Raw genomic sequence first — 11537 nt, 5'->3', positions numbered from 1 at the left:
TCACTATCTTACGAGACATGTAAAGCACGAGAAACGAAGAACGTGGGAGCTGGCGCATTCGTCCTTCTCCTCCCATCGTATCTCCCTCGCAACTTTCAAGTCCTTTAGCGGTCCTGACCCAGTAAAGCGCGGCTCCAACCCGGCTTAGCTCCAGGTAGTCTGGTGGTCCCAGTGGGTGTCTGGCTCCAGTTTCCGCTGGTACCCAGAGCTAGCCGCAGGGGGGGGGGGGGCACGGGGTGTCAATTGGCCAATTGCGAGCAACAAATGCGCACGTGCGGCAGACGTCACACGCCAGCTGTTGCTGCAGCCCGCAGGAGGGCTCTACCTGGAGGATTTTTTTTTTCTCTTTCGGCGGATGGCGGGGTCGGCGGGGGATACACACCGGCGCGGACACGGCGAAAAAAAAAGTTCTACGGATTAGACACCCGGCCGATATCGAAGAATCCTACCGCACCACGGACCTACACCCCCCTACCACCTCCGGCACACCGATCGGAGCAAAAGCCGTGTCTAGATCCGAATTCCTTCTTCTCGGTCGAAATCCTCTCCCTCCCAGACGATCGAGGCTCCCCCACACCCAGAGTTCAAACTCCCTCGACTTACCCCCCCAAACCACCATACACACACAACCATGGCGACACCGATCGACGACTCGATGCAAGCCCGCATCACAACAGACTGCCCCGACGCAACCCGCGAAATCCTCCTCCACGCCTGGAGCCACGACTCCTCCGCCCTCAAGAAACTCCTCCAGGAACCGGGCCAAGCGAGCTGCCAAGACCCCACGACCGGCGAGACGCCCCTCCACGCCGCCATCCGCGCCTGCGGACCTGCTCCCCCTTCCACCGATAATGAAGTCCAGAATGGAGACGGAGACGACGACAGCGAAGACCTACAGGTAGAAGAAGCAAAGGAAACGGTCCACGAGCTCTTCCTCTCCGGCGCAATCTGGAACGACGTCGACAACAACAACGAGACGCCGGGCTGCCTCGCCCTCCGCCTCGGCCAAAAGGCGCTCTACAACCTCTGCGTCGAGGCCGGCGTGCGCGCCGAGATGCTGTTTGGCTTGTTGGACGGGTACGAGGCGCTTTCTTCGGGGGGCTCGGAGATGGACGAGGACGAGGTCGAGGCAGCCGTCGAAGGGACCGCAGACGCCAACGACGTTGTCATTGAGGACGTACACGATACGGAAGAAGCACCACAACTCGTCGAGGCACCAGCACCCGTCTCAGAGGAACAGCAGCAAGAACCCAAAACGTTCCAACCACCCGCCGTCCAGGACCCTTCCCTCAACTCGGAAGAGTACCTCGCCTCCAACCTGACCTACTCCTCCGGCAAACTCGTCGACGAGGCAGGCAACGGCGTCATGATGGCGTGGGAGACGGAAATCATGCGCAAGAGCGTCGACGCCCTCATCCCGCCACCATCCACAGCCGAGGACTCCTCCGCCGATGCTGCTACCTCCACGATATCAGGCAAACGCATCCTCAACATCGGCTTCGGCATGGGCATAATCGACTCCATGTTCCGCGCCACATCCCCCGCCCGCCACCACATCATCGAAGCCCACCCCGAAGTCCTCGCCGAAATCGACGGCACCACCACCACTGACTCAGACTCGATCCCCTCCACCTTCGGCGCCGCATGGGAATCCTCGTCCCCCCGACCAGGAGCCTACAAAATCCACCGCGGCAGGTGGCAAGACGTCGTCCCCCAACTCCTCGAGGCCGGCGAAGTCTACGACGCAATCTACTTTGACACGTTCGGCGAAGACTACGGCCAGCTGAAGACATTCTTCACGGAGTACATCCCCGGCCTGCTCGATTTCGAGGGGCGCTTCAGCTTCTTCAACGGCCTGGGCGCCGACCGGCGGATATGCTACGACGTCTACACCAAGGTGGTCGAGATGCACATGGCCGACGCCGGCCTGGACGTTGAGTGGGACGAGATGGACGTCGACATGAAGGGCTTGGAAAAGGCCGGCGCCGGCGAGTGGGAGGGTGTCGTGCGCCGGTACTGGACTTTGGATAGTGAGTTTTTCTTCTTCTGGGTGTCCTGATGCCTCGACAATACTAACCGGTGACAGAGTACCGCTTGCCCACGTGCACGTTCATGGGTTGAAAATAAGTAAAAGCCTGGGGGGTAGGAATACTGCTTGTATGAGCTATCTAGTAGGTCTGGTGGACATGACCGTAGAACCAATGCAGATAAGACTTCCTATCAAAAAGAACCCCCCCATCTAGCAAGACCTCGCTTTTTGTTTAATCTCATTGCCTTTTCAACCCATCCTCGCGTCTTGGGATGATTATGTGAAGTTCTCGGGGTGGAGAATGCCGGCCATGTTGCCGTTCTGGACTCTCTTAAGGGTCAAGGCCGCAATCAGGGCGGCGCCAACACCACTGCCGTCCTCTGCTGCGAGAATCTCAACAGGATCCTCCTCCTTAGGGTTGGTCTTAGCAGGCCAGTCGAGAATCTCGCGCAGAGCCTGGGCGCCACGAGCCTTGAAGTGGGGGTACTTGTTAAAGACCGAACCGTCAGCGCCGACGTGGCAGTTGTCGTAGCCCTTCTTCATGCAGATGGCAGCAACACCGCAAGCCGAGAGGCGGGCGGCGCGGGTGCCAATGAGCTCAGCAAGGCGGCGGACCAGCTCCAACTCGGGTCTGGTGGCCTTGAGGTTCAGCTTAGAGAGGAAGAGGTCGCTAGTCTCCTGAAGGTTCTCGAAGGGGTCGCTTTATCGGATTAGCATACTGATTAAGACAGCTTCAAGATCAAGAAAACTTACTCCTCAATGGCGGACAGGAACGAGGAATCCAAGGTGTAAGCCTTACGGAGCTTGGCAATGTCCTGGTTCTCGAAGATGTGCACAGACTTGTTGTCGTGGAGGTCAACAAGGACCAGGCGGAAGATCTCGCCCAAGTAGAGACCGGCAATCATCTTCTCAAAGGCCTGCTGGCCAGGACGAGGAGAGTCCTTGTCGATGATGATGTCGTAGGGGGTACGAGGCAAGACCTTGTGCTCGTTGTCGAAAGCACCCCACTCGCAGTTGATGGCCATGGGGGTGTTGGGAGGCAAGTTCATGTGAGCAAGTTTGGGGATGGAGCCGCAGTCCTCCATGTAAGCAGCGTTGCAGCCAGTACCAAAGATACAGCCAATCTTCATCTTAGTGTCGGTGTAGGCAGAGGCAATCAGGGTGCCAGTGGTATCGTTGATCAGAGCAGACAGCTTGATAGGGACGTTCTAAGCGGGAGTTAGTTACTAGTGCTTCATCTGTGCTCAAGGGACTTATTATACCTTGGCCGCCAGGGCAGCCTCAAGGAAAGGGACAACGTTGTGACCCTCAACTCCGGCAATATCGAAACCCTTGGTCCAGCGCTGGAGGATGCCCTCATCGATGTAGTTCTGAGTGGCAGGGTAGGAGAAGGTGAAACCAAGAGGAATCTTCTGAGATTGAGGGTGGTCGGGGTGGTGAGTCTGGATGAACTGAGCCAGGCAGTCGGCAATGTACTCCCACAGCTCCTCTGACTGGCCGGTCTTGAGCTCCTCGGGCATGCGATACTTTGACTGAATGATGTCGAACTCGGACTTCTGGTCCGTCAAGGTGATCTCACAGACACGGAGGTTAGTTCCGCCCATGTCGAGGGCAAGGTAAGTGCCGGTCTCGTAGCCATCGGGGAAGGACATAACCCAGGTCGGGTTCATGGGCTGTTAAAATAGTTAGAAAGGTGCTCCAGAAGCCAATAGTTATTCAGGTCTCAACATACGATACTACCGCCCTCGACGCTCAGACCTATGCTTCAAGTCAGTTCCATGAAAAACTCCAATTTTCCACAGGTGTCAACTTACCCTTGTCCAGCTCTGTGATGAAGTGCGCGCTGATCTGCTTGAGCTTCTCAGTCGGAACGGTGAACTGCTCCTCGAGCTTCTTGACCTCAGCCAGAAGATCCTTAGGCACATCGGCCATGGAACCTAGATTTTCACACATGGTTAGCGAACATGAATCGTATTGAATCTGTAGATGTATGTTCTTGCTTTGACGTGATGGCACAAAGATATCGGTGTGGTGGTAGGATCTCTCCCTTGTAGCGGGGGCAATCGCTCTGTCCACCATTGTGACGGTTGTGTGAAGCTGGCTGTGAGATTTTGGTGTCTTGCCACACTTGAGCGTGGCAACGTTTGGTGGATGGATATCACAAAATGATTGTGTTCAGGAAAACAAGATCCAGAATCGAAGCTCGCGAGACAAAGGGCAAATAACAACAAGCAATCGATGTAGCGGTCAACACAAAGGCCTGGAGGGGAGACAAGCAGCGCTTGCCAGCTTGTTTATAACTAGATAGCTGCAGTCATCGGAGAAAGAAAGCTGGGGGATCAAGGTGGGGGAATGTCTGGCAAAGTGAGACAAGGTCTTCCACCTCAACGCTGGATGGCTTGAGCTTTTCCCAAGAGAGTTGCTTTTGCTTGACAAGCAAGGTACCCCTCTGGCTTGGGGAAGCTCCGGCCACCGGGAAGTGCTGCATAGCGGTCCAGCCTTGTGGCGCGTCATCTCCGAATGGCAATTGGCCGTTCCAGCCGTGGGTGGGAGGCAGGATTGGACGGTGGTGATTGTGATGGTGCGAGCGGGACGAAAGTTTTGAGGGTGAGGCGTTGAGGATGACTTGGAGGGTGGGACGACACCAGCGGAATGGCGTACAGGGAGTAGTAGCTTGAAGACCACCTCATCTCGAGAGCTGTCTCAGTCTCAACGTGAGGCGGTACACCATGTCATTTTTGCATATAAGGCCATCGTGTCGCCCTTGGGTATTTCCAGGAGTTCAAAGGTAGGGAGAAGGAGTAAAGGGAAGGGGGAAATCGTAGCTGCAAAACTTACCCTTCCTACTGGGCGGAACCTTGGGACCGAGACCAACCATTTTGACCGAAGCTCTGACGGATGGCGGGGTAAAAGTTGATGAGGGGTAGCGATTGAGCTATAGGTGATGATGGGTGCAGCAAAATAAAAGCTGTTGGAAGCTGCGTAGGGAAGTAGGGCAAAAACACACGATAAATCTGCTTGGTGTTGTGTTCGTTGCTAGGTGGGTGGTGGTAGGCGGTCAATTCGCCAGAGGTGAGGTGCGTCGGGTGAGGGAAGTGACGTTGAGGGAAAAGGTGAATGGGCGTGGATCATCTGACCGAGAGGGAAGGAGGTGAGGTGGGAGGTCAAACTCGGGCGGACTGGACCTTGTCAGGACTGGAGATCACTCACTCAGCACCACTGCACGCTGCTGCACTACGGCTACCTTACCTTACTTTGTGGCCCCCTTCCTTTCGACGAGTCGAGTCCCCCGAAGCCGCTGAGGCACATCTCCGATGGGTCATCCAATGTCTGTCTACCTATCTCCTTACTGGTATAACCGTACGAGCCTTAGGTACCAGGGCAGCTCAAACTCCAAAAACTGCACACTAGTTTTCTTGGTACCTTTTTCTCTGTTGTCCCACTGGTCGCGGACCAGAGCCGCCAGCCCGCGTCTCGCTCGTCCAAAGATTACCACGAGATTTGCAGCGGTCTTGCCATAGCTGGGATGGTCAAGGTAGATGGCAGCTAGCGGTGGACCCCTAGGGTTGACCTGAACTGACCATAGCTGTCTACCAACCTATCTCCGATGGGATATCTCACGTGAAAGAGATGCTGGAAGAGCGTGTTCCCATATCCCACATCTTACGAGCACCTGTATTCAAGCCAGGATGGTCAGCATCCCGGGAGAAACGGGCTGGAAGCACCGGAAGCGCCGTTCTCAAGCGTTCCCAAAGCCCGGAGGTTGCGGTGCGTGACGTCTTGTTGAGGGACAAATGGCAGCTCACGAAAAGAGAGTCGGTAGCTGTCCACCCCACCAAATGCCAGGACCCAGTTACCATTGGTGAATTTACAGATATGGAGCCCCGTGTGACGAAGTATCCAAGTACCTAAGCGAGGAGATAAAACGTGGACGAAGCGCGTGGCTGAAGCTGTCCCGCAGTGGCATCTGCCATTGGTAAAGTGTGGCTTGACCTCCACCGAGGCCGCGCCAGTGCCGCGTGCCCGTCTCGGACTAACCGAGTCCCGATCCGTCTACTCTCCAGTGAAGTGGAGCTATCCGTGGCCCGTGCGCGTCGTCAAGCAACGTATCCGTAAGCTTTTTGGCTGGGGGTAGCTGTCTCAGGAGCCAGATCATCAATTCGGGCAATGGAGTGAAAGCCCCCAATTGCGTCTCAACAACCGCTTTTCTCCATTCTTGATTCTCAATTGCCGGGAGAGCTCTGTCGATGAGCAATTCCCTCCACCAACCCACATCATGAGAGCCTTCGCCATTGCCGCCGGCCTTCTGAGCCTGCTCTCCCCGATTGTCGCAAGCTCCGACTCGACGACTGCAGCTGACAAGGTGTCAAAGGTCAACCTGCCCGCCAACTTCAAGCCGCCCCAGGTTTTCAAGAACGCCAATCTTGTCCACATTGTCTCCCTCGAGAAGAACTACGTCAAGGAGTCAATCAATGTTCTGATTGAGAATATTGATAAGCAGCCCCAAGATGCATACTACCTGCCCTTCACCCCCGAGCAGATGTCGCGCATTGGAGGCTTTGAGGCCAAGGATAGGAAGAACCCCGAAGCTGGCCCATTCACCGTTGATGCGGTCGAGTACGATCCCCTGAGGTACGTTTTGGCTCTTGGGCACATCGCACACCCTACAGTGCACATGGGAGAACTAACAGATGCAACAGCGAGACTCAGTACTACAAGATCCAACTCCCCACGCCCTTGAAGGCCGGCGGCCAGCAGACGCTGAGCATCTCCTACTACGTTCTCCAGGCCTACAAGCCCCTGCCGGCCTCGATCGCCCAGGAGGAGCAACAATTCCTCACCTACGACTTCTCCGTGTACGCGCCCTCGGCCTACGTCACCTCGAAGCAGAAGACCGAGCTCAAGTCCCACTCGTCCAACATCCCCGACTACACCAAGCTGCCTGGCAGCGGCGATATCAAGGAGTTCCCTCAGAAGCAAGGTGCTAAGCTCACCTATGGTCCCTTTGACGAGAAGCCCGCCGGTGCCGTCTCCCCCGCCCAGGTACGCTTCGAGTTCACCAAGCCCGTCACCCACGTCGCCCAGCTCGATCGCGATGTCGAGGTCAGCCACTGGGGAGGAAATGTGGCCTTCGAGGAGAGATACGAGCTCTACCACCGCGGCGCCAATCTGTCGAAGCTCTTCAACCGCGTCAAGTGGGCGCAGGCGGCGTACTACAACCCCAACACCTACGCTCTCAAGGAGATGAAGTTCCCTCTCAAGGTGGGAAGTGCGGACCCGTACTTTGTCGATGCTATCGGCAACGTCTCTACCTCGAGATTCCGCAGCAACAAGCGCGAGGCGCTCCTGGAGATCAAGCCTCGCTACCCCATCTTTGGCGGCTGGAAGTACCCCTTCACCATCGGCTGGAACTCGGATGCCAAGAACTTTGTCCGCACCGTCGAGGCTGGCAAGTACGTTGTCAACGTCCCCTTCCTCGAGGGTCCTAAGCAGCCCGAGGGAATCGAGTACGCAAAGGTCAACCTGCAGATTCTCCTGCCAGAGGGAGCTACGTAAGTGAAATTGTGAGAAGCCCGTTTTGCCGTCTGAGTTCTAACAGAGCCGTTACAGGAACGTGAAGTTCTACACTAGCATCCCTGAGTCCTCCATTGTGGACTCTGCCATCAGCGTCCACAAGACGTACCTCGACACCGTTGGACGCACCTCAGTCACCATCAAGGCTAACAACCTTGTTGACGAGTTCCGGGACCGGGAGGTGATTGTCTCCTACGAGTACTCGGTGTCTTCCGCCCTGCGGAAGCCCCTTGTTATCTTCGTCAGCTTTATTTCCCTGTTCGCCGCTGCATGGCTCGTTGGAGGATTGAACCCCAAGATTTCGACCAAGGCGTAGATGCAAACGATACCTCTCTTAGACAGTAAGGGGCGGAAGGATGGGAATTGAGTGGGCTTTTCATAGCATTGTACATGTAACATCAGATGGGCATTTCCAAAAAGCAGAACGCGGAACGAAACGGCTTTAGAGAATCACGATTTGGACTGACGAGTTGGTCCACCTATGACAATTAAACTCCTCCACGTGAACCCGCCTTCTTCTGGCTTTTGTCATCATGCCTCCTAGCCTAGCAGGGAGGGTCACAGATGCTAAAGTTAGCACCGCCTATCAATTAGTGTATCCGTAGGCACTTGAGCAGAAGCCTTCGAGAAGAGCATCCCTGCTGTCAAGAACAAAAAGACGAGACCGGTCCCCGGGAAGGGGAATGCAGGCTGACGTCGAGGGGCTGACCCGAGATGCGGGCAGGGCAGTGCGGTGAGTGCGGTGAGTAGGGTGGTGTGTGGGTGGAGTGGACCGGACACCTAGCAGCAAGATCTGATCTCGACGCGATTGAACTGCCGTCCAGTCTTTTTCTTATACGCGATAGGAACTAAGAGGCGACGGTGGCCTGTAGGGAAGTTGTAGTGGCCAGGGAAAAATAATTCCATGGCCACTCGAGATCGTCGGTGGCCGGGTAAGCTTGTTTGACAGGATTCTGGTGGTATTTTTATTCTCCGTGGCGGATTTCCTCCCCTACACTGGACAATTCCTTGCTTTCTTTGCAGGAACGGTTGGCGTTTTTGACTGTAACGGTAACGGTCAATGATACCTGTACCGTTTCTTTTGAAGAGTGTTCCCGGATTCAAGAGCCGGGTGTTGGGCAGAGGAATTAGTTTGACAGGCAGATAATTGCAAAAGGTTTTCTTCGTTTTGAGGCCTTACAGTATGTGAATCTGTGACTTGTCAGGCCGCAACTCTAAAAAAGACGATGAGATGTTCTGGACCCCTTCACCCTGCCTCTTTGCGAAAGAACCAACTTTTCTTCCCTAGCTAGAACCGTCCGCCCTACCTTTTTTGCTGAGCTGTAGATAGGTGGTTTTTAGGGGACCCATTTGCCATCTCACGCGGATCAAACTGCGAGGTGGGGGAGACCCTGGCTTTCTGGGCGTGGTGAATCGGTTGACGCAGCTCCCACAGGCGGTCTAGACACGCCCCCGAATTTTTTCTTACGTCCGTCATATCTGCTTGTTCTTGAACAAGGATGTACAGATCCAAGTTCCCCCCAACTCTAACTGTCTGTTCGTAATTGTTCCCCGGCGCGGGTTGGAGCATGGGTTCGGAAACCAGGGCAGCTGCGCCCACTCCCCCATTGCTCACGCCCACGCCTGAAAAGCCTGGAAGAGAAAGTAACCGTATGGCGTACTCAACGAACACTGCCCACCAGCAATAAGCAGAATCGAGAAGCCAGAAAATGCAGCAGACGAAAAAGCCAAGCCGCTTTTCTTGCACTATGAATTCTTTCCCCTCCACCGTCATCCCACCAACCAGCACTCACCGTCGCCAGGGTTTCGGTGAGGGCCGCCGCGGTCCCCCGTCCGAAAAAGGCACTTAATCGTAGGTAATGGTGGGATGGGTTGGATGGATGGGATAGAAGGGATGGATGACTGACCGCATAATCCTTGGAAAGCTCGAGTCTTCCCTTCCCCCCTCCACCCCTGACTACTGCTACTTTACCTTGCTTTAGTAAACACACTTGGCTTGGAAGAGAGGTCCAAGCCTGACTGACTTGTGGGTTGAAGGGGGTTGAAGAAGGAAATAGGAAATCATAAAAAGGCAGCCTGTCCGCCCACCACCATCGCCGTTCAATTTCCAGTCCGGCGTATGCATAGCCTTAGCACTTTAAGCAAATAGAATCTTCTTTGGGATCTTCTACCTTATTTATTCCAGCTTGTCAACCGACTAGCCGACGACGACCTAATATCAACCGCAACCTCTCAACCTCAACCTCATCCAATAAACGACCATCTACATCCTCTAATACCTCACTGCAAACCACCGAGCTTACAACCACCTCATCCATCATTCCAAAATGTGCTTCGGAGCAGGAGGCAAGAAGTACTACTACCAAGAGGAGATCGTACCGACCCGGTACCATCACCACCACCACGGCCATCACCACCACGGTCACCACCACCACCACCACGGACACTCCCCGCGCGCGAGCTACACGAGCGTGAGGAGGTCGTACGTCGCTAGCAGCCCGCGGGTCAGCTACGTCGAACCCGTCGTCTACGAGAGGACGAGCCGCACCTACCGATGAGTCAGTAAGCCCAGGGCTGTCTGCCTATCGGCATTAGCATCATGCCCCAGAAAGCTGCTTGAACGATCCTAAGCATGTGGGAGCGGCGCGAAGCGGGGGGGGAGTTTAGACGAGGGAACGGCCCATGGACGTTTCAGAGGGTGGGGGAAAGAAGAACGGGCAATTACATGAGACGGATGAAAGACAAAAGAAGGTTTATTTATATGAGCCGCGGAAGAACATTGCGAACAGCGATAGCGAATATGGGAGGCACCGGTCTGGTTTCTTTTGGTTGGAGAGAAAGCTGTCCGAAAGCCAGTTTGGACAGGCGCTCGATCGTGTGATTCACGAGAGTGTGGTATGCCCCCGGCTTCTGGGGATCTGGAGTTTCTGTATGATTAATGGTGTCTTTTTTGGACTGGGCGGTAACGATTGCTACGAAAGTTTACAAGTTTATATGATATCGGCTTGTTTAACAAGATTTTTTCACGCAATGAAGCATTTTTTCTCTCTCACCTCAGGATGAATTTGCCAAAGTACATTCACCACGAATGAAGACGTGCGCATGACAAACCCATGCGGCTTCCATCGTCTGTGAGCCTCAAGCATTGCACAGCCGTGCGCAACAGAACACGGGATGAGCACCTGGAAGTTGCCCGAGTTTGATGGCATTTGATTCATCAGCCTTATGGGCTAAATTAGGTATTGTGTCTGTAAAAGTATGTGAGCACCTGGTGACAGATGTCCCTCTATGAAATGTCTGTCACACGATGATGCGATTCGGGGGAAGCCAGTTGGAGGGAGGGAGCTGCCCACCAGGAAGCGGAGGGGAGTGGAGGGGACGATTTTCCCGAGTTGTCGCTTAGAGTCCCCGGACGGGTAATGACATCATTGGCGCGACCCCTCCAACCCCCCCTTCGTCATCCTTCGCATCATCATCACCACACCTCCAAAAGTTGAGAGAGAGCTTGTTCTATTGTACGCGACTGTAGTAAACAGGTGAACTAGCCGCACAAACCGCCCACCAGCCTATACTTCTCGGCGTGCTTCATTGCTACTATCTCTTAAGGATTGTCCTCTCGCCACGAGATACCTGAGCTACCATGAAGGCCCACGCCCAGAGTGGTGGGAAGCTGTCGTGGCCTGCCTCGCTCTCCCCGGCCCGAAGAAGACTAGAGCTTCGAGCTACCAGAGCTACCCGGGTTATTGCCAATGTACCTTCACTCTCTTGAGTTTAGTTTCTCTCCTGTGATGTGGAATGCCGGCCTGCCAGCAAGCCCGAACTATGACATGAGTGTCTCACTCGGCCCTTTCCTTCATCCCGACTGTGCCGTCGCAAAGTGTTTCCTTCCCCCATCCTTTCCTCCCCAAAGACCCCTTCTTAAAGTCAACGCAGG

General features: G+C 54.9%; 3 protein-coding genes across 3 annotated transcripts; 2 read left to right on the top strand and 1 right to left on the bottom strand.

Annotated features, from left to right (window-relative positions):
- Nucleotides 1-178: 178 nt before the first annotated feature.
- HER10_EVM0007829 (hexokinase) lies at nucleotides 179-5496 on the bottom strand. Its single transcript, XM_035483048.1, has 5 exons — nucleotides 3844-5496; nucleotides 3762-3787; nucleotides 3292-3702; nucleotides 2783-3237; nucleotides 179-2729 (listed from the first exon to the last, which is right to left on the bottom strand). Exons 1-5 carry the CDS (start codon nucleotides 4106-4108, stop codon nucleotides 2306-2308), a joined length of 1581 nt encoding a protein of 526 aa, XP_035335113.1. The 5' UTR covers nucleotides 4109-5496; the 3' UTR covers nucleotides 179-2305.
- Nucleotides 632-2121, top strand: HER10_EVM0001638 (arginine N-methyltransferase 2; the record flags this gene model as incomplete). Its single annotated transcript, XM_035471380.1, has 2 exons — nucleotides 632-2030; nucleotides 2087-2121. The coding sequence occupies 2 exons, from the start codon at nucleotides 632-634 to the stop codon at nucleotides 2119-2121; spliced, it is 1434 nt and encodes a 477-aa protein (XP_035334662.1).
- A 510-nt stretch (nucleotides 5497-6006) lies between the features above and the next one.
- Nucleotides 6007-8044, top strand: HER10_EVM0001766 (ribophorin I). Its single transcript, XM_035471501.1, has 3 exons — nucleotides 6007-6661; nucleotides 6730-7581; nucleotides 7640-8044. The coding sequence occupies exons 1-3, from the start codon at nucleotides 6306-6308 to the stop codon at nucleotides 7917-7919; spliced, it is 1488 nt and encodes a 495-aa protein (XP_035334674.1). The 5' UTR covers nucleotides 6007-6305; the 3' UTR covers nucleotides 7920-8044.
- Nucleotides 8045-11537: the final 3493 nt, after the last annotated feature.

This window comes from Colletotrichum scovillei (genome assembly GCF_011075155.1).
Source record: "Colletotrichum scovillei strain TJNH1 chromosome Unknown Contig00004, whole genome shotgun sequence".
NCBI lineage: Eukaryota > Fungi > Ascomycota > Sordariomycetes > Glomerellales > Glomerellaceae > Colletotrichum > Colletotrichum scovillei.
The sequence above is the reverse complement of the archived record's forward strand: the minus strand, read 5'-3'. Positions and strand labels throughout refer to the sequence as shown.

Bases quoted from the DNA above. Each gene is read 5' to 3' on its own strand.
- HER10_EVM0007829 (XM_035483048.1), bottom strand. From the start codon at position 4,108: ATGGTGGACAGAGCGATTGCCCCCGCTACAAGGGAGAGATCCTACCAC. The intron at 3,703-3,761 runs GTATGTTGAGAC...CTATTTTAACAG, and splicing joins GCGTCGAGGGCGGTAGTATC to CCCATGAACCCGACCTGGGT. The intron at 2,730-2,782 runs GTAAGTTTTCTT...AATCCGATAAAG, and splicing joins TTCCTGTCCGCCATTGAGGA to CGACCCCTTCGAGAACCTTC.
- HER10_EVM0001766 (XM_035471501.1), top strand. From the start codon at position 6,306: ATGAGAGCCTTCGCCATTGCCGCCGGCCTTCTGAGCCTGCTCTCCCCG. The intron at 6,662-6,729 runs GTACGTTTTGGC...CAGATGCAACAG, and splicing joins GTCGAGTACGATCCCCTGAG to CGAGACTCAGTACTACAAGA. The intron at 7,582-7,639 runs GTAAGTGAAATT...GAGCCGTTACAG, and splicing joins CTCCTGCCAGAGGGAGCTAC to GAACGTGAAGTTCTACACTA.